The 22669-nt window shown below is 43.3% G+C and overlaps 1 protein-coding gene across 2 annotated transcripts in view; it reads left to right on the top strand.

Moving 5' to 3' along the window:
* The window catches only part of Sh3gl3 (SH3 domain containing GRB2 like 3, endophilin A3), a 145164-nt gene that overhangs the window by 84608 nt on the left and 37887 nt on the right, over positions 1–22669 (top strand). Inside the window, exons 2-5 of one of the 2 annotated variants that reach the window (XM_004658230.3) lie at positions 8005–8073; positions 15521–15593; positions 18395–18538; positions 20778–20911. In XM_004658230.3, coding sequence (XP_004658287.1) covers positions 8005–8073; positions 15521–15593; positions 18395–18538; positions 20778–20911 — 420 coding nt within the window. Of the gene's footprint in view, positions 1–8004; positions 8074–15520; positions 15594–18394; positions 18539–20777; positions 20912–22669 lie in introns of those variants that run through there. The other variant, XM_045146365.1, reaches the window with a different exon arrangement.

Consider the following 22669-nt stretch of genomic DNA (forward strand, 5'->3'; position numbering starts at 1 on the left):
TTGTGTTTGTTTTTAGTCCATTTACCACCATAGTTCATCAGTTTCAACTGTCACTAGTGTTTCTTATGTTCCCTACTTTCCTTTTGGTTCAGTTTTTATTCCCTTAATAGTGCTTCAGCATTTACTTCATTAGAGGCTGTGATGGCTGAGCCTGTTTTCATTCTTGTTTCTTTCTTAAGCTTAACTGTATCAGGAGACATAAAATTCTAGATTTTCCATAAAAACACTCAAGAAAGAATTAGAGGAGGACTTGAGAAGATGTAAAGTCCTCCCATGCTTTTGGACAGGCAGAATTAATATTGTGAAAATGGCAATTCTACCAAAAGCAATATACAGATTTAATGTGATTACCAATAATATTCTTCATAGAGATTAAAAATGATCTCAGAATTTATATGTAATGGCAGAAGGCCTTGGATATCCAAACATATCCCAGAAAGAAAGAAAGAAAGAAAGAAAGAAAGAAAGAAAGAAAGAAAGAAAGAAAGAAAGAAAGGAAAGAAAGAAAGAGAGAAAGAACACTTCAGGCGGTATCACCACACCTGACCTAAAGCTATATTACAAAGCAATAGTGACAAAACAGCATGGTATTGGAGTAAAAACAGAAACATATATCAATGGAACAGAAGTGAAGACCCAGACCTTAGGTCAAGTAACTGTAGCTGCTTGATCTTTGACAAAAGTGACAATAAGGTAGACTGGAGAAAAGATAGCATCTTCAGCAAATGGTGTTGGCTAAATTGTATGACCATATGTAGAAAAATGAAATTAGGCCTACTCATTTTTCCATACACAAAAATCAAGTCCAAATGGATTAAAGACCTCAATATAAGACCTGGAATCTTCAACTACTGGAACAAAAAAAATAGGAGGCACTCTCTATGATATAGGACTAGGAAAAGACTTCCTGAACAAAACCCCAGTAACCCAGAAATTAAACAAGGACTCAACCAATGAGATCTCATGAAGCTAAAAAGTTTTTGCACAGACAAACATACCATAAGCAGAGCCAATAGATTACCCACTGGATGGGAGAAAATCTTTGCCAACAATACCACTGACAGAAACCTAATATCTAGAATCTACAAAGAACTCAAAAACTAAACAATAAAAAAACAAACAACCTACACCAAAAATGGGGCAGAGAATTAAATAGAAAGTTCTCAGAGGAAGAATTACAAATGGCTAACACACACTTAAGAAAGCATTCACCATCCCTAACCATTAGGGAATTGCAAATTAAAACTATGAAATTCCACCTTACCCCAGTAAGGATAGCAAACATTAAAAAGTTAAATAAAAACAAATGTTGGTGTGAATGTGGAGAAAGAACACTCATTCACTGTTGGTGGAAATGTAAGCTGGTACAACCACTATGGAAATCAATATGGAGACTCCTGAAAGGACAAACATAGAGTTACCAACTGACCCTGTTATTCCCTTACTGAGTATTTACCCTAAAAGTTCCACATCTCAGTTCAGAGATATTTGTTCGACCATGTTTATAGCTGCTCAATTCATAGTGCCCATCATTAGATGAATAGGTAACCAAGATGTGGTATATCTACACAATGGAATTCTACTCAGCAGTAAGAAAAAAATGATACAATGAAATTTGTTGAAAAATGATAGAACTTGAAACAGATCATTCTATGTGAACTCACGCAATCCCACAAAGACAATCATCACATGGTCTTACTCATCTGTAGTTCCTAACCTGGATCAGCCCGAGTTGCTGACATACCTGGATAGCCTCTTGAGGCTTGGACAATAGGGAGGGTAGGGCTTGAGGGAAGAGGAAAGGATGGGGTAGGGGACACAAAACTGAGCCCAAATTGAACTGGTATCATATAATCCTATATCCTGGAAGTTAGACTAAAAGGTGGAACCCTCAAGAAGACCTTAGGGGGAACACCTGAATCAAAATACCCTCAGAGAGGGTGAGATGAAATCTAACCTTAAATTTCTCCTGTTTCTCTGTCTTTTTTTTTTTCCTTTCCCCTTGGCACTGGCCTGCAATTCCCTGTACCAGGATGTGGTCTACATCCACAATAAACTGTTGAGCAGAGAGACGTACTAGATCTCCCAAAACAAACAAGACAGACTTCTATCAGAGCACTTGATTACCCACCAGAGGTTAATGGTATGACCCTGTTGCAGCAGACACCATACACTGTCACCATGGACCATGGAGAAACCTGGTTGGAATCCAGAGGAGAGCCAGTCCCCAGACAATTAGGCCATCTAGTGCTGGAAGGTGCTACATGAGCTGCCAGGGGAAAGTGGCCAACATCTGTCCAAGCAACTCAAAGTCTAAATGATTCTGAAGCAAACAGCCTGACTTGATGCTCACAAAAGTGCAATAGTGGCACACAGCCATGGTGGGTAACCAACTGCTCTTGGATTGGCTAACAGATCCACTCAGTGTAAAGGAAACCTTATCTAGAACTAGAAAACAAGTCAGAATCATATCCAGATAATGATTCTGCTTTTCATTGTCAAGCTCCCACTAATCTTGGGCTACAAGAGGGTCTACATCCTTTAAGTTCTCTCTAAATTAATAATGGTTATCCCATTTAACCTGTTCTGACTTCACTCTCCACTGGAGAATCTGCTTCTCTTTTTCAGACAGGAGCTGGAGCTGAGGAGATAAACGACCCAGTGCACTCCACCCCAGCCCCAGCTGAAACCACAGAGGAATTGGGGAAATGAGCAAGAGTGCTGCTTTCTTAGTGAATCTGATATCAGCACAAGGGTGAAGGAGATACACACTGAGATCACTCAACACCTACCAAACCAGAGATCTGTAGGTTCCTAAGTGCCCATCACTGAAGTAGACTTAAAATGCGTCCAGCATGGCTCAGGGAATTTTGTGAAGAGGGGGCAAAAAGATTGTTAGAGCCACAAGTTGGGACATTTTGCACAGAGTCATTGCCTCTCCCCTATGACTGACTGATGCCCCCACAATGCATGACCCACAATTCCCATGGAGTTGACCTGCATCCCCAATGAGGAAGGCCTCTTCAGAAAAGAGGCAAGGAGCGTGGAAAGGTTGATACCAATATGTATTGTTTACATACTAAATATGTCCACACCTTATAAAAATAATTTTCAACAACAAAAAAATAAAATAAAATATTCTTGGTTTTCATTTGTTCAGAGCCCTTTGAAGCCATCTCTATTGTCTCCCGCAGTAGCTGATGCCACAGAGAATCTGCTATTGATCTTACTGTTGCTTTGCTTGTTCTTGCAACTCCCTGTGACAGTTTTGGAAATTTTTATTTTTTTATTTATTTAGTTGCAAGCAGAAGGGGACAGGGAGAAATAAAGACACACACACACACAGAGAGAGAGAGAGAGGGAGAGAGAGGGGCCACATCAGGGCCACTTTCCACTGCAAACTAACTCCAGATGCAAATGCCACTTTTTGTGCATGTCACTTTAGGTAGGTACTGAGGAAAGGATCCTAAGTTGTCAAGCTCTGCAAGCAAGTGCCTTTAATCACTGAGCTACCTCTTCAGTCCCCCAAAATTTATATTTTTGAGATCTTGATGTGTCTAGGTATGTATTGATATTTATCTTACTTGGTAACTTGAGTTCATTTCCATGGACTGATACTTTTGTGTAATGACCACAGGAAAAAGAATGTTGCGCTTATTCTCCAAATATTGAATTTCCTATGTTCTCTTTTTTTCTGAAGTGCTAATCAGATATATTTTAGAGTTTCACTTGTTCTCCATCTTTATTAGCTGACATTTCATCAGAAAATAAATTGCTTTGTTCTTTCCTATGGTTTTTCTTTGGATAAATCCCTTAATAATACTTCCCAAGTTATCAATTCTGTCCTGACTCTGCTGAATCTAGAGTTCATCCCATTTATTTTCTTACTTTTCATGGCTGTGCACTCTTGTTTTATAATACTTCTGATTTTTAAAAATATATCTTTAAAATTGAATTTATAAATTCATACATTTGAATTTAGGTAGTTATCTTGATCAGAGTAAGGCTTAAGCATTTATATTTAACTTCCACTACAGTATCCCGCTAGTGAGGCCAGGCCAGGGGCCTACTGGGGGTCCCATCTACCTTCATCTCTGTACACAGACTATCTAGCATGGTGTTCTACCATAGATGCTGCTCAGTGAATCATGCTGTTAAGTGAAGTATTTTGAATACAGTCAGTGGCTTGAACAGCTGGTAACATATATGTATTTCTACTTACCATTTCAGAATACTGTCACTGGAAAAGTCATGGTCCTAAGCCTTACCTGTGACTCCTGCTGAAAACAAAACTAGTTGTCTTTTCTTTCCCAATAAGAAAGGAATGTGAATCTCACTCATTTCTCTAATTTTCCTTATTTGCTTTTAATTTATTTAAGACAAGGAGAGGAGAGAAAGAGAGAATGGGGGTGCCAGGGCCTCTGGCTGCTGCAAATGAACTCCAGATGCATGCTGTATTCTGTGTGTCTGACTCTGGTGGGTACTGGGGAATCGAACTTGTGCCTTCAGGCTTGGCAAGCAAGTGCCTTGAACTACTGAGCCACACTGTAGCCCTTTGTTGGTTTTTAAAAAATTTATCTAGCAAGCATGTGTGTGTGTGTGTGTGTGTGTGTGTGTGTGTGTGTGTTTGGGACACCAGGGCTTCTTGCTGCTGCAGGCAAACTTCATATGCATGTGCCACTTTGTGCATCCGCTTTTACATGTGTACCGGGGAATCAAACCAAGGCCAGCAGGCTTTGTAAGCAAGTGCATTTAAACTCTGAGCAATTTTCCACTTTGAGAAAAGCTATATTCTTTCTTTCTATGAGGTATATGCTTTCCTAACAAATGTCCTAAACAAATGATGACAAATCCAGCCTCAGGAGACTCAGGTCTAGCTCTCAGATCTAAATGGATTTTCAAATAGTCAAAAACAGGAACCTATGCATAGACTTCTGTGGTTCCAACAGTCACAGGACATTTTAACCATCTGTATCAATCAGCTGTTGCTGCATAACACACCACCCCCAAACAGTGACTTCAAACAAAACCATTTATCGGGTTGGCTATTTTGTGGGTCAGCATTTTGGGCTGGGTGCACTGGGTGAGTCACCTGATGGTGACTGATGTGGGCTGAGAGCCTTTACCTGTTGGCTGTCAGCTGCCGTGTGTGTGGTGTGAGTATGATGGTCTGGCGTGGCTCACCTCTGTCCCACGTGGGCTTTCATTCTCCAATGAGGAAGCCCAGGCTTACCCTCAGGGAACTGGCTGTAGTAGGTCTCAGAGAGTGAGCAGGAATATCTACTAAGCATACTTATGAGGCATGTGTAAAGCCCAAATCCAGCACTCTCACAGTGTGGCTTAAATACTCCATTTTATTTGCCAAAGCAAATGGAGATGGAATCATGACCCTGTTTGCCCAGGGGAGGGTGGTGCAGCTAAGCCTTGCACGTTTTTTGTAACAAAATATGGAGCAAAACGTTATGCCATGTTGATTAGATTCTCAGTATCTGGGAGGATTTGACTACTCACCAGCACTAACAGCATTGTTTGAAACTGCTTGGTGTGGAGCGATGCCATGGTTGTTCTTTTGAAGGTGTTGCTTCAGAGCAAGGCATTGGGATGAATCTGTCCTGACTTCTGACATCAGAGAGGATGAAAAGCGGGAGCCCTTCATCAAGTGTCTCAGTTAGCTTTTCTTAAGGAACAAACCTTTCCAAGTTGTATGTGTAAGGATTCCTTAGAGGAATAGTACTGGCAGAATGAATATGTATTAATAAGAGGATGTATTAGATTAACTTGCAGATTATGGGCTGAGCAGTCCAACAATAGCTGCCTGCAGACTGGAGAGCCCAAAACCCAGTAGGTGCACAGTCCACAAGGCTGGATGCCTCAGCAGTCCTAATCTGCCTGTGAAGGCTTGGAAGATGCCCGAGAGCTGCCGGTCTTCGGTTCACATTGGAAGGCTGATGTCTGTCTGCGGTCAGCAGCCACAGGGGAGATAGATGCCCACACCAGCAAACAGACAGGCAGCCCAGCCAGAGCCCGTGTTCCCTCCGAGCTGCTTTATAAATAGTCCCCCACTGTAGGGAAAGGGCGCCCCCCACTCCACATCAGTCTTTCCTGGAAACACCCTCCCAGACCTGCCCAAGGGGCATGTCTCTTAGTTGGCTTCTAGTCCGATCAAGTTGACAAGAGAGCTTAACCGGTCACACGGGATCTAGTGGTTTCATGGACTTAGGCTCTCAGGGGCTAGCCGATGAGACTGGTCTCAGCCTGGCTCTGGCGTGTTTGTTCTGGCTGGCTCCGATTCTGGGCAGTGATAGGCTCACATGACGGAGGAGAGGGTAATGTGCTCACAGGGCAGTAGAGGGTTTCAGGAGAGCCAGTGGCACACACAGGGTCTCTGCGAGGTAGGCCAGGTTCTATATGGTCAAAACAAAACACAAGCCCAGCCTGATAGGTGGGGGGATAGATTCCAGGGAGGGTGGGGACTGCTGGCTGTTGTAATCTTTGTTCTCTTCAGAAGCCCCGCATCATATCTCTAATTTAAGTGAAACGCTGTCACTACTTATGCCCCTATTAGACTGCAATACGGTGTGTGCAACGGCAGCAGTGGAAATAGTAGGAGATATCCGTGCGTGCATTTAAGACAGCCAGCAGTCCTTTCATCATCAATTGATGGCATCCACGCTACTACTGATTTTATATTCATATTAATATTTTACATCCATAAATAAATTATGCTGATATGCCTTCTAAAGAAAATGCTTTAACATACTTCTTCTAATCCATTTTTTGTTAGTGAAGCCAACCCCACTGGGGCTGGAGTTACTTTTCTCGAACTGCATGTGTTGCGACTTCTCACCCCGCCCTCGGGCTGGGCTTTGTGTGGTCTGTGGCCTTGCCTTCCTTTAGGGCTCATTTTCTTCTGCTCTCCCTTGAGCACTGATATTTACAGCTAAGTGAAATTCCTTGCTGTTCTTGAGAGCATTTACTTAACACCAGTGGCCCCTAGTTGTATGGGACACTTTTGGTCATCACAGTGGTGTGTGTGTTTGTGTGTCTACGTGCCTGCTATTGGCATTCAGTGGACCGAGACCAGAGGTACCGCTGAACGTTTACCAGTGCACAGATAGCCCCATGACCGAGGGCAATCTGGTCTACATATCAACGGTGCTCAGGTTAAGAGACCACTCCTTCCTATCCCTGCTTCTAGGCTTTCTCCATATGCCTCATCCTAGACCTTTCTCTCAACCCCTCAGCGTGGCACACTGAAATGTCTCCTGTCCCTAAAAAGCAAGTTGAAATGCCAAGTGTTCTAGGAAACAGGCCCTGATGACCCGCCTCCAGCACTGTGGGATTTAAAGTACTTTGCAAGCATCATGGAAGCCTGCCACGGTGGTGAATGTATAATGTGTGATGTATTTTTAAAGCTGTTACTGCTCCTGCCTTACATTTTAAATGATCATTGTTTATGTGCTACCTTGCTGAAGGTGTATTGGCCACAAGGATGCTGATCTATCCCTGCTCACACTGGAACTGCTGTGTGGTTGAGGTTGATGCTGAGCAGGTGCATGATAAAGCTTGAGCTAGTGAGGAATGTCCCCCCATGCTCTGAGATATGGTTGCTCCTTCTGATAATATTCTTTCTTTAAGTTTTTTTGCTTATTTTAATTTATTTATTTGAGAGCGACAGACAGAAAGAAAGAGGCGGAGAGAGAGAGAGAGAGAGAGAGAATGGGTGCGCCAGAGCCTCCAGCCACTGCAAACGAACTCCAGCTGCGTGTGCCCCCTTGTGCATCTGGCTAACGTGGGTCCTGGGAAATGGAGCCTTGAACTGGGGTCCTTAGGCTTCACAGGCAAGCACTTAACCGCCAAGCCATCTCTCCAGCCCCTGATAATATTCTTAAAGGACTTTTTTAAAAATAGCAAGTTAACTCCAAAATATCTTGTTTTTAATATTTTAAATAAAAACTATGAAAAATTGAACCTATGGAAACACCTTGTGTTTATTTTTTGCAGCTATTTAGTGAAAAAATAAGTGGTGCAGAAGGAACGAAACTGGACGACGAATTTCTGGATATGGAAAGGGTAAGAGCATTTTGAACGTGTAACCCACTAGAAATTAGCTGTCAATGAGACACGAAATCTACTGCTACTTTAAAGATGCTAGAATGGGAAGATAGGATGTTTAAATACAGGGGAGCACGTGCCATCCAGAAGGCAGTATCTATGCTTCCAAGCTCAAGTCAGGTCCTGTGCTGAGTCACATTCGGTTTAGGTGGCTTAGGAAGGAAAAGATGTGGCTAACTGGTTCCCTCTAGTGGCCAGAAGTCATAGTGCACAAAAGATAGGCCAACTTGGCAATTGACTCCCAAGACCAAAACAATTGGCGCCATCTTTTGGAAAGAAAATGTTTCTGGGACAAGACTTTCTCATTAAATAACATGGATTCATGTGTAGAAGACTAGAATGCTGTTCTCATATATTTTTTGAGGTAGGCTGTCACTTTAGCCCAGGCTGACCTGGAATTTACTGTCTAGTCTCAGGGTGGCCTTGAACTCAGTGGCGATCCTCCTACCTCTACCTCCTGAGCGCTGGGATGAAAGGTGCTCACCACCACACCTGGCTCGGTTCTCATATATTCAAACATCTGCACAGCAAATAACATTTTGCCATTAGAACTGGCAGTGTGAATTCAGATAAGTGATTTTATCTTCTCTCAACTGTGATACAAAGATGACGATATTGTCCTGCTGACCTCACAGGCATGCGGTAAGAATGATGCAGAGCATTAGTACATTTGGAATATCTTAGGAAAGTATTACCGATTTAGTGAATTCATCGGTGATTATTTGTTATATGCTCCAGCCGAAGATCGTGGAATCTCTCCCTTGCCATATTACCCAGACAGCTGTGTGGAGTCGCTTCAATGGTGGCAGAAATGGGACCGCCAACAGTTCCTAAATTAGTTTTCCCTCAGGTCCTTTGAACGTAGCATTGTCCTATAATTAGACTCTCCAGACCAGAGCAGAGTCCCCACCCTCGGGTGAGCACAGGCCGGTTGTACAGGTGCAAGGATCGGAAGCACAGCCGAGGCCTGGGACACTATTCCATTTAGCATACCTTGGCCCTGGCCATTCTTCCTCCCAGGAGTTCCCTGTTCACTGCAGGGGAGATACTGAGTTTCTGGAAATGTGAGGAAAAGCTTCTCTTATTTTTGATTTTTGAAAACAATTAATTTCGGCAAAGTAAAAACCATGGAAACATTTTCACACTATTGACCTATCTGAAATTAATTTTAGTCTGTGTGCTACTGGAGCTAGCACGGTGAAAAACATTTTTTTTTTTATCTTTTAAACCTCTAAAGATAGGATATGTAGCTTCTTTACCAACAAGCTGATTGAAATAAAATGTTCAATTCAAAAACATATGTCAGGACTTATGTTACTGGAGGTTTTAGGGTCAAAGCCTGGGCTCTGGCAGCTCTAGCAAGCTAGGCTTGGCCATATGTTCAATTGAAGGGACAAGTAATGGAGAAAACCAGGGAAAGAAGATTCGTTCGGTATGGCTGCGATGGGAAAAGGAACAACTAAGCGGTCCAGTGGTCCCCTCCTCCCCCCATGTGGCTGGCAGTGACATGAGGTTTGGGTTTACATGGAGGGCAAGAGGCATACATAACTGCGCAGTCCTGGTCAAGGTGTCCTGTCCATCCCAACCACCAGCCTCTTAGCTCCAGTCTGTCCTACAAGGTGTGCTGACAAGCTGTCAAAACTGTGCGACATCTCTTCCTGGGAGACAAGTTTCTCCCCTGGATGATGCCAGGGCTTCCGCCTTTCCTTTCCCCTAGCATGAAATTCCTGGGGAAATTCCAGTTCTTTGGGTCCTTTGCTTTGGTACTCCAATGCCAAAGGGAGGGGAACATATGTCTAAAATATCTTCATAGTTGCAGTTTGAGCTGATGGACCGAGCTTTCTCTTGTTTACCCCATTGCTCCCTCCAAGAATTCCAGGCAGTGGCAGAATAAGAATAAAATCTATTATCTGTTTTGATAGCATAGAAAAGCACATGTTAGGTGATTAGAAACTGTGAGGACTTTCTGGAAGAGTTTGGGTAGGTAGTTTTTAGACTCACCTAAAATCACGACACAGAAATGAGTAAGTTAACAGAAAAAAATAATCCATGACAGATGCCAACTCTACAGAATTAAAGGAGCCATAGCAACATCAAAGTAAACTTCATGCAATAGAGCTCGGAATGAAAAAGAGCATTTCTAAATCATTATGAAATGATCATGTCAATATAGTTTGTCAAGACATGATAGTAGTTATGACTTGTTTTGTACCCTATAACACAGCATCTAAATTTGTAAGGTTAAAACTCTTAGAGATTAGGGACAGATTTAATTGCAAACTGTCAAGAGAACCATGTTCTGGTGATGGAAATGTTTTAAAACTGGATTGTGATAATGACTGTACCTCTACAAATCTGTACAGAATTGTTTTAAATGAGTGATCTTTTCAGTTCATAAATTGTACCTCAGCAAAGCTTTAAAGAAATCTTCATAAACACAAGGGGAACTGACAAGTCAGAATAGAGTTCACATACCTCTCTCATAAAGTAACAGAACTGGCGATTATCAATAAGCTTGTGGAAGGCTTGCATGAAATATGGTTAATACCTTCGATTATAAGTACATATAGATATCTGCATTCTCCAAATGGAAAATACACATAATTTTCAAATTATTTTTAAACAGTCACAATAATCATTCATGTACCAGGCTACAGGGAAAAAAGTCAATAAGCTTTCCAAAGTTAAAATCATACAGAACAAGAACTATAAGGAAGGTATAGCTTCCAAATTATGGATGTTTGGAAATTCAGAAACATATAAAATTACTTCTTATTATAAAGAAGAAATTAAATGCAAAATTATCCATTATTTACTGACAGAACTCTACATTCAAGAAATGTGGCATAAGGTTGGTTAGCTCTTAAGTGCAGTTAATGGAAAATAAATGTTAGGAGACAGTGAATACATCATGAAATCTAAGAGTTTTTAATGAAAAGCCCTAAGATGATGATAGAGATTTGGAGCAAGATAGCCTTCTTTTATAGATAGTTAGCCAGGGACATGGGCCCCAAAGAACATGGCCATCAAGCCTAAAAGGTGATTCCAGTCCAGTCCTAAACTTGACTCTTCAAGATGGTGCTCAAGGCAGCCCTATTTTACTTTCTGGTTCTTTCTCCTTCTGGGGACTTTAAGTGGCTCATTTTCCCACTGGTGAGAATCAAAATTCCTTTGTGTAACACATCAGCATATCAGGAGCCCCTCATATGCAATCAAAGTAACCAACCCAATCCATCCCAGCTTGATACCTAATTTGTGTCATGTGGCGATGAGCCAGCCTGATCCACGTTACCATGTGGTCACCCACTCGGGACCCCTCCCAACTCGGGAGCTTTCTTGGCTAAAATAAACCTCACTTAATTCATACTCCTGCCATGTGTGCTCTTGTCAGTTATTTGCTATAAATTAAAAAAAAAAATACAGTGAACTTGAGAGTCACTGGCTTGGGGAGTTTTAGTAACTATTAAGTATCGGGCACTCTAAACCCCTAAACTGTGCTGGTTCATAACCGAGAGAAGTTTCTTCCTTCCCAAAAGTGGCAGTGATGGTGAAAAACCAAGTATGACTGAAAGGAATAAAATGGGGAAACACAAGTAATTTACCTTGTAAAATATAAAGAGAATATAACCAAAGTTACAGAATCGTTCTTTTTCACTGAATAGATGGCCATAAACTGAACTAGCTCTGCTGTGCAGTACTCCAGGTCAGGGGTTGTCTGAGGCAGCATGGCACTTCGTGGCACGATGTCACTGCTAAATGGAAATTCAAGATTTAATCAACTGGAAAACATGCCTCCGTACCACATAGACTTTATAGGAATGGTTTTTACCTCTCTGCCTTCCTCTGTTTTTCCTGATGATCTGCCAAAGATATTTACATAGCGTTTTGTTAACCTGAATACACATGTGTGTGCACACAATAGTCCCAGTGATTCCTGGAGGGAAGCTTGGCTTTGTTTCTTGGTTTTTAAACTGTACAAGTTATTTCTTCAGAGTTCATTGTGACTCTGTTTGCCAACATGTTTGGCTGTGTGTGTCCTTATTTCATTTTTCCTAATGACTAGAGAGTGTTTCTTTACATGAGTGTTTCACAATTTCTCCGATCATTCTCCTGTTGCTTATAATTTGGTTTTTTTTTTTTTTAATTTTAGAGAAAAAGAGAGAGAGAGAGAGACAGTGAAAGAATTGGTGCACCAGGGCCTCAGCCATTGCAATTAAACTCCAGAGGCTTATGACACCTAGTGGGCATATGTGACCTTGCACTTGCCTCATCTTTGCGCATCTGGATCTGGAGAGTTGAACATGGGTCCCTAGGCTTCGCAGGCAAACACCTCAACTGCTAAGCCATCTCTCCAGCCCTTGTTTTTCAACTCTTTTTTTCTTTTTTTCCTGGTTTTTCAAGGTAGGGTCTCACTCTAGCCCAGGCTGACCTGGGATTCACTATGTAGTCTCAGGGTGGTCTTGAACTCACTGCAATCCTCCTACCTCTGCCTCCCTAGTGCTGGGATTAAAGGCGTGTGCCACCATGCCCAGCTGTTTTTCAGTTCTTTATACTATGTAAAATGGTCGGGCTGGAGAGATGGCTTAGCGGTTAAGCGCTTGCCTGTGAAGCCTAAGGACCCCGGTTCGAGGCTTGGTTCCCCAGGTCCCACGTTAGCCAGATGCACAAGGGGGCGCACGCGTCTGGAGTTCGTTTGCAGAGGCTGGAAGCCCTGGCGCACCCATTCTCTCTCTCTCCCTCTGTCTTTCTCTCTGTGTCTTGTCACTCTCAATAAAAAAAAAAAATTTAAAATGGTCCAATAAGCTTTTTGTGTGCATCACTGCCATTTGCTGCCGTGTTAGCATAGTATAAGTCTCTGGCAGTATAACAGCAGGTGCCAAATGTTAGATATTTTCACTTTGATCTCCAAAAGGTGGTATCAGCTGGTAGGAAATGGCCCACTAATACACAGCCATAGAGAATACAGTTGACTTTAAGATGCTTTTGTGAGTCTAGTGGATGTAAATATCTCTCAAATGTACAGCTCTGAATGTTTTGTCAAATGTTTTTAGACAGTTTGGCTTTTCCCTCATTTCAAAGCTGTCAGTTCATGATCTATTTCTTCTTCTTTTGTTGTTTTATATACTTACCTATTTATTTTGAATGGGAATTCTAAACATCTTGGATTCTGGCCCTTTGCCTTTGACAGTTGTTTTCCCCTTGTGTTACCACTTTTTGTCAAAATTCATGTACTATCTGACAGTATTTCATTTTTAACTTTATTTTTAAAAAAATATTTTATGTGGTGGACTTCCAGCCAAGATGGTGACCACCGAGCTGCGCTGCAAATACCGAGGAAAGAAAGATAGGTGTAGATCCTAAGGAGAGAGCTGCCCCAACATACCTCAAAAGGGGCCCAGCTGAAACTAAGGAAAATTGGCGAAACAAGCAAGGGTGCTGTTTTCCTGATGAACTGGATACCAGCACAAGGGGGAAGGAGACCAACACAGAGAAAAATCAACGCCTACCAAATCAGAGAGCCAGAGCCTCAGAGGCCCCCAACACCTCAGCACTGAAGCAGACCAAAAATGAACCCAACATGGCTCAGGGAAATTTTGCGGAAGAGGGGACGGAAAGAATGTCAGAGTCACATGTTGGGTCATGATATGCAGAGACATTTATCGTACCAATAACTGTGGGCTAACTCCACAACACACGACCCATTTACATCAACAAGGAGGGTCCATTGGGAGGGGGTAGAACATGGACGAGCCTAAACAATGGTACCAAACTGCCTGTATTTGCTGAAAAGAAAACTAATAAATTAAATTAAAAAATATTTTATGTACATATTTGCAAGAAAATATGGGGGTGGGGTGGGAGAATAGACACACAAGGGCCCCTGTGGAGTCAGAATTTTTATCTTTTTATTTTTGACTACATAGAGTTTTAGGTCAAGTTCAGAGGCCTTTCCCACACCAACACTTTGAAATATTCTTCTCGATAACTTGTTGTGTTTACATAGTTAGGTCTATATTTTAAATCTTACATTTAATGTGACCTTTGAATCTCATTGTATTGCCAATTTACCAAGTTATAACAAAAAAAGTTGAAATTGTGATGTGGTTTGAATTAACTTCACATGTTAATTTATGGCAGTACTTATATCTTTCCCAAACTGAATCATCTCATGTAAGAATGTGGTTTTCAAATAGTTATTGTGAATTTTCCCATGTTATTTGTCCCTTGTGACATATTTTTTTTTATTGCTCTAATGAATGGGAAGTCCTTTCCCTTTGCATTTTCTTTTCATTCTTTTAAATTTTTCCTTTTTTGACAATTGCATACATGCATACACTGTTATAAACATTCATATTCCCCACTACTCTCTCCTACCCCCTTCTCCCGCTCATCTTGTTCCCATCACTGACCAGTGACCACTGAAGAGGATTATTCCTCCCCTGGCAACTATAGCCTTCAGGGAGGAATGAGGTCTCCTGAGCCTCCCCCCATCAGTGATGGAATGTTTACTTGTCCCTATCTTGTGCCGGTAATACAGCTACTGTGAGTGCATGAGTGTAATGATATGTCATGTCTAGATGACAAAATTCTACAGCTCTCCTCTCCCACCTCCAGCTCTTGCATTATTTCCTCCCCTTCTTCCTCCGTGTTCCTGAAGGGTGACATAGATGTCCCATACTGAACTGAGCATTCAATGGTCACTTATTTTCAGCACACTGTCCATTATTAATCTCTGCATTAAACATCATCCACTGCAGAAAAAAATCCTTTATTTTTTATAAGGTATTGATGATATAAAATAAAGTGAATGAATTGGTATGTGTAACTTGATTGTTTATTCTATTAGCTTTATGCTAATTAACAACTAAGGAAGTCCAGGAATGAGATTGCAAAAGGAAAAATTCAATTTTAATGTGGCAAGGAAAATTTTGATGTTAATATTTTCTGGTGGTGGCATGAATAAATAGGATTACTTGAGTTATAACATAAGGCTTATGGTTCTGTTATTACTGAAGTAGCTTCTGATAGGACTCATTGTGATGGTGCCCTTATCTAAACAGCAATTCCAATTCGCCCTACAGATGAAGAACATGGAGCTCATGTGTCTCAGGACTGAGAATTCTCCAAGTCATGGAATCGATTCATACTGGTCCCATGTTCTCTAAATATTGCATTCAAGTTCATTATAATGTTAGAACAGTAAGGTAGTGTTCTCCAGTGTCCTTGGACTTACAACAAGTGAGAAGGGGTTGCCTCTCCTCAACATGTGGAAAATGTTCATTTGTATTAAGTTATCACTGTCCTATTAAAGGTCTTAAATTAATGAAAACTGCTTCTTTGTTCTGTGAATTCATGTGAATTTTTTCTTGACTAACATTTCTCTATATTTTGTCTTGTTTTTAAGAAAATAGATGTCACCAATAAAGCAGTTGCAGAAATTCTTTCAAAAGCCACGGAATATCTCCAGCCGAATCCAGGTAACGTTAGAATTGTCTAAAACATCCGATTGGCTGTTTGCCTTCACAGATTCCAATGATGCATTTCCTCTGTGTGCAAATACTGAAAATCAGTCTTTGAAATTTTACTCTCCAGTGACCAAACATAGTCTCCATGAGCCGTAGTTGAGAAGCAGCCCTCAGCTCTGTGACCTTGGGTGATGCTGCTTGGATGGCATGTTGATCTTGGCACCAGGTTGCCCTGAGTGAACAGCTTTCTGGCATGCTTCAGACACCCTCGACACATTTTGTAACTGTTTTCTTATTTTATCTCTTTTTAAAAAATATCTTCCATCCTGTTGTAAAGGGTCCTGTTCTTCTTTCTATGGTGTATATGGATATGAAAGTGGTCTTACATTATGTTTCAAATGCTGAAGAAGTGGGCCATAATTACATAAAAACGATAAGAATAATATAAAAATTTAATCATCAGCTTCTGTTCAGAACTTTTATCCCTGTGACCCCAAGCAGTGTAAAGGAGGTTATCTTAGATCGGTGCAGGAACCTACCGAGGATGTCAGAGCCTTGTGCTCTGTGTATTTCCAAAGCCACTTTTTCTTGTTAGGGATTTGTTATTTGCATGGAGTAATTATGGTTGCCTTAGTTGTAGGGATCAGCGGGGCCCTAGCCATCTGAAAATTGAGAAAGTGAAAATTTAAGTGCATATATTTTATCAAATATATCCAGAGCGAACAGCAAGTGTGAAGTGCTTTAAAATTGGATGATGGTAATAGCCTTAAAAACCATCGCCAGCCTCGTCCATGATTTAAATAATCCATTCCTTTTTCTGTGTATCAGCTCAAAAATATTACTAAGTGCCTCTTGTATACAAGGGGCTTTTGGGATGATGGAATACACAGACAGACTCTACCTTAAAGAGCTGACGATACAATGGGGTAGGGAAGCATTGGCCAGCAGTGTTTGTACCCACTGGGCACAGGCCTCTGGTTATTCCTTAAGAAGAGGAGGGAGTCCTAATAGCCTCCAGCCCTATCTAACAACCCTCACCCCTTTACACACCACACCTACTTTGATAGTGGGATAGGGAGACAGTTTGAAGTGTATTGTGTGTGATAACTGTGTGGGTAGTAAGTGTTGTCTCTTTGAGTATATTTATATGTGACAGAGCATGACACCTTTAGGCCTGGGGCCTGGAGGCCATGGGCTTTGAGGCTGAAATTGGCAAGGCTCAAAAGGCTGGCATCATGAGTGTCTAAAAGCTCGCTATACATAGTACGGTGCACAGCCCAAGAGGATCTGCTCCTCTAGAAAGATCTCTAGAAACATAGAATCTTGGGCTCACCCCAGGTCAGTTGAGTCAGATTCTACATTTTAACAGAATCCCAAGATTTTTAAAAGTTCATGAAGTACTAGTGTAGAGTACATTAAACCAAGACTTCAAATACCATAACTAGAATCTCAGATCCTTAGAATGGTATTTAATTCACAGTCATACCTCCTTGTCCATAGGTGATTTACATTTTGTCCTGACTTAGTTCCTTTCTTAGGACAAGCCAGCCCATTCCTTGTCTGCTGCTTAAGAGTTCTCTCTCTGTTTCCCTGAGAGCACTTCCTGTGCTCTGGAAGGGCCTTGTTGTAGACAGCTCCACGCTGCTAGGGTGAACCTCCAAACCAGACACAGGTTATGGGAGGAAGGGATTTATTGAAGCTTACAGATCCAGGGGGTGTTCTATTGATGGAGGAAGAAGCTGGCCCCTTTCCACAGATCCAAGCAGACAGCCACAACCACACACAGCACCACAAGCAAGCACACAACCAACCTGCACTAGCAGGACCCCCAGAGCTCACTCTGCATACCTCAGGCCGGAATTCAGATCCACCCCCAATAACACCTTAGGGCTGTACCCCAGCGTCCACCCACAGAGACACCTCTTCTAGCCAGGTCTCTGGAAAACCAAGTCACAAGCTTTCTTAAAAAATAGCTGAGTCTACTGGGGGTTATACATCAGAACTACCACAGGCATCTGTCAATCTTTCTCCAGCACCCCACCATTTTTCTCTTTCCCTGCTTCAGAGTCTGTTGTTCAATTGTGCCTGTTCAGCCTCTAAATAGCTAGGCTATGAGCTGCTGAAGTCAGCTGATGTCTTGAGTCTCCCTGGAGTCCTGGTGTTAGTACAGGGTGTCTTCAGGGCTTGAGTTAGTAAGTACTCATTCCTCAGTAGGAGAGAGAAAAGAAAGTGAGAAGCCATGACTTCTCATCTCCTCCAACAGAGAAAGGTTGCTGAGCAGGGCTACAGCTGTCCATGTTTACTCTAGTGGTATCTATCTGACCAGGTTTTCCTTCTAATCCTGTTCATGATCCTGAATGTCCTCCATCCAAGTCAGTTCTTAGAAGCAGGGTGAAGCTGTAAAAGACTAACTGGCAACCTGACATGTCCACATCCGTGGTTCTAGTCTTAGTTTATACTTGGTCCCTGGCAAAAACGGTCTACACAGGTGCCACTGTTCAACCGCAACATGGTGGAAGCTTCCAGCATTGTAAAGTGTCTTGTTGTGGGTGCTCATTATGGCCACCAGCTTTGATTTGAAGACAGCGTGGACCATGAGGTCCATGCTCCATCATGGCTGAGCCAATGTGGTGAGCACCTGCCTTGTAAAGACTCCAGAAAAATCATGGGTGAAAATGAAACAGTTTATATGCAGTTATGGTGCGCATTTGGTCTCTGGGCACCTCATTTTCAGTAACTGTGTTTGTTAAATGTTATGTGATTGTTTCTCCACCTTGTAACTTTAAGGAATTACAAACGACAATGTTTTTAAGCATACAGAGCTAAGCTAGGAATGCTGAACACTGTGTCGAAGATCCGAGGGCAAGTTAAGACTACCGGCTACCCACAGACAGAAGGCCTCCTGGGGGATTGCATGCTGAAATATGGAAGGGAGCTTGGTGAAGAGTCTACCTTTGGTGAGTGTCCAAGATCACCTGGTGGTTATCCAAGATCATCTGGCAGAACTCAGTGCCTCCTGGGTGGAGCTTTGGTTGTACACAAAACGTTCAGCTTAGCAACCACATAGTGCATTTCAGGCCAGCCTGGGAACCGTCAAGAGGTTCTGTCTCAAAAACAAAGCCAAAAACCATTATTTCATTCTCCACAGAGATTAACAGTACCCTTCAAAACAGTATAATTTGCATCCCAAGGGTCAGTGGGAACTGGGTGGGCTATTTTTCGTATCCTAAAGGTGCATCCGTTGTGGGTCCAGGTGAGATTGCCAGTAATAGAGGTTTCCTGAAGTCAGCTGCCCAGCCTTTGCTTCTAAATTGTTCCTATATGGAGACAGGAAGTCCTTTCCTGCCCTGGGGGCTCTTTCGTGTCCAGTTTATGAGAAACAGGTCATCACTTCTGACCCCACCACTCACTCTGCCACCAGAGTCGGGGTGTCTTATTATCAGTTCACTGAGGTGTGACGGAAGCTCCTGCAAACACCTCTTTCAAGATTCTGACCAGCATGTTCTGACACTGGCCATCATTCTCCCTACAGGCTACATTCCCTCTCTCCAGACAAGGCCAGCGCTGCTCAGTTCTGTGATGGGGTGGGGCTAAGGCTAGTCCTAAGATTCAAGGACATTCCTGCTATGCCCTGGCCACGGTAATAGGCCTGTGACAACCAGTTTGGTAGCTTCCCAGGAGTCTAGCCATTTAAAAGATCGTGGATGAAGGGAAGGAACTGAAGTCAGCAGAGCACCAGGGACAGATGGACTTTGGGTGCTCTGAAGGAAGTCTCCAGAAGGGGTGTTGGATGCTTTGTGGGTGAGGCCATGGACAAGAACCTCTTAAATGCAGAAACTTAGCCCCACCCCATCGCAGAACTGAGCCGCACTGATCTTGTCCAGAGAGAGGGAATGTAGCCTCTAGGGAGGGTGATGGCCAGTGCCGGAAATGATGGTCAGAATTTTGAAAGAGGCGTGTTTGCAGGAGCTGCTGTCCCACCTCAGTGAACTGACAACACACCCAGACTCTGGTGGCAGAGTGACTGGTGGTGTCAGAAGTGACTGCTTCTTGTGAACTGGGCGGGAAAGAGTCCCCAGGGCAGGAAAGGATTTTCTGTCTCCATATAGGAACAATTCAGAAGCAAATGCTGGACAGCTGAGTTCAGGAAACTTCTGTTCCCGGGCGTAGGTACATTCACAGTGGGTCAGGTTGGAATCGTGGCCAGCCTTTTCAGTAATGGTTTCCACTTCTATTGTGCAAGGAACCCAGCTAGAAAGTTTCCTTTTCCAAAAAGTGAGGCAAGTCAGACAGCACTCTTCCTGTGTGTTAGGTAGGAGTTGCCCATGCCCTGGACTGGCAGGTGGAATGACTCGAAGGGCATGCGCTTTCTTGCCTTTTAGGTCTTCAACACAAGGATGAAGAGGCCCAATCTCCATCTCACTACAAAGTCATTAGTTAACCCCAAGTATGGAAAAGAAAAGTTCCGCTGCATGCAGTGTTCCTTCCTAGGGATGTCACGTAGAGAGAACCCGAGCCCACTCTCACTGTGCGCAGAACCAGACACTGGGTTATGGTGATGATGCAAATTGCAGCACATTAGCTAAGCCAATGTGCCAGGGTTGTTGTCCTGCTAAAATGGTCTGCGGCTGCCCGGTACACGGGGCTTTTTTTTTTTTTTTAAACCAGGACAGACCTGGCCACTGTCTTATAGGATATTGCTGGCACTTGCAAGCTGCCTTTGACCCCAGGGTGGGTCCTGAGCCTTCAAACCATTCTGCGGAGATGCAGGGAGTGTCCTCATACTGATCCCACAGCTAGACGCTGAGACGAGGTCTTATTTCCATTGTAATCTTTATTGGTTAATACTTAGCCCTGGTGAATGCATCCTTTCATTGTTTACAAGAGAGATCTTTATCCCTGAGCCTGTAAGGAACCGTTGGTGCCAGTTTCCGCACATTACTGTCTTTCAAAAACAGAGCTTTATCTCCATCTAGTGGCCCAAACTGCAAGTGCTTTCAGCTTGTCAGCCTGTTTTATTCTGGGTGGAGGCCAGAGTACAGAAGCAGGTCAAGGGGACCATGTAGACAATGCAGTTTTCTTTTTCTTCATCTTTCTGAGTCAGAATACAAAGATCTTAGAGAGAGGAACTTACGCCGTCGTCCACAGACTTTGGGGAAGTGACTGAATGTCGTTAATTGTGTTTTCTGCTCCAAGGCAATGCGCTGATAGAAGTCGGTGAATCCATGAAACTCATGGCCGAGGTGAAAGATTCTCTGGATATTAACGTGAAGCAGACTTTTATTGACCCACTGCAGCTGCTGCAAGACAAAGATTTAAGAGAGATTGGGGTGAGGCTTCAGATTGCCCGGTGCCTGGTGCCGCTTAAACTGACGCTTGCATTTCACGTCACAAGGCTTCTTCAAGATCTGTGGGAACACGTCATCTTCTTGGGGGAGTGAAAAACCAACTCAGTTAGTTATTTGGACTCACTAGGGAAGAGTCCTAGGATCACTTAACCATGTCTGGAGGAGATGGGAGTATGGTGTGGGATGCAAGCCACAGTTTCCATTTTCCAAGTCTGCATGTTATTGGGACCAGCTAGCAACCAGGCTTAATATGCCCATTTCCTCAGCCATTTGTCACATAACAGGGTGACTCCATAATTGGGTATTTATTTTATCATATATATATATATATATATATATATATATATATATATATGTATGTAGAGGGAGAGAGAGAGAGAGAGAGGCAGAGGCAGAGGCAGATAAAGAGAATGGGTGCACCAGGGCCTCCAGCCACTGCAAATGAACTCCAGACACATGTGCCACTCTGTGCATCTGGCTTAGGTGGGTACTGGGAATCGAACCTGGGTTCATAGGGTTTGTAAATAGGCGCATTGACTGCTATGCTATCCGTCCAGCCCACTGGTAGTATAGTTTTAGTTATCAATGTCACACCATGTCGCCTGGGCCTCTTGGCGTATTGAGCTCTTTCATCCAGAAAGCTGTGAGAAATGGTCTTTCAGAGCGCACCTGGGAAGTTTCATGTTCCTGTAGGTGGGCTAGTTGCTTGGTGGTGTTTTTGTAGATGTGCGACAAGTCGTCCCAAGAAGTCCGCTATGCCAGGGCCTTCTGCTCTGGAGTTACGGGGCTCCATGTCACGGAGCTGGGGTGAGGGGTGGCTGCGAACGAGGACTTCCTGTACTTGCCTTCAGGCGTGATCCGACCGCAGCCCAGGTCAGCCCGAAAAGCATTTGTTCCTCGGAATGCTTCGCTTTCTTCTCTCCATGCCCACAGATTCTCAAAAAGGGCAGCCACTGAGATCATGAGTTCAAGATGAACTTGGGCCACACAGTCTCAGTCACAAACAAAAAGCTTGGTCCTCGGGAATCTCACAGGTGTCGGGTGAGAGAGAGTTGCAGCTGCCGTCTGCTGTAGGGGAGACAAGTCCAGGAACACCTCGGGGCAGGAGAAGCCTGTGAGGACAAGCTGCTCAGGCCAACTGGAGTGGGGACCAGGTCTGTGCTGCGCATATGTAGTAGTAACGCCCAGACACAGGGTGCCGGGGAGAGAGAGCAGGCTGGGAGTCCTGGAGGGCTCCATTTTCTGGCATCTTCTTTTAGAGTGGATTTTGAAAGCAAAGGCTATGAGGGAGAATCCAGGAAGGATGAATGGCAACTGCAAGCTGTCATCCAGGAACTCCTTAAGCATCCCATCCCCCACCTGGACACCTCGGAGCCCTTTTCCATGTGCCACCCTCACCTTGTGTCCCGGGAAGCTATTCCTGCTCCTGTGGCAGGCCAGTGCCCCCCGAGTCCCAGGTCTGACTCCTCACCCCACAACACCTTTGCCACAGCTCCCCCCACCCCCGTCATCCTCTTCCTGTATTTTCCTTCTTGCTCTTTTTCAGATGGCGTTTCCCCCAGTAACATGGTTTTTGATTTGTTTGTATACTGTGCAGCTGCACATGCCCAGTGAGAGGCAAGAGAACACTGTCCACCTCTTTTGTTCTTCTGCCTTGTTTCCTTGAAACAGTCTCTCGCTCAACCTAGAGCTGCTGTTGTGAGTCAGACCGCCTGACCAGAAACTTCCATTAATTCTCCT

This window comes from Jaculus jaculus, chromosome 3, assembly GCF_020740685.1.
Source record: "Jaculus jaculus isolate mJacJac1 chromosome 3, mJacJac1.mat.Y.cur, whole genome shotgun sequence".
NCBI classification, from domain to species: Eukaryota; Metazoa; Chordata; class Mammalia; order Rodentia; family Dipodidae; genus Jaculus; species Jaculus jaculus.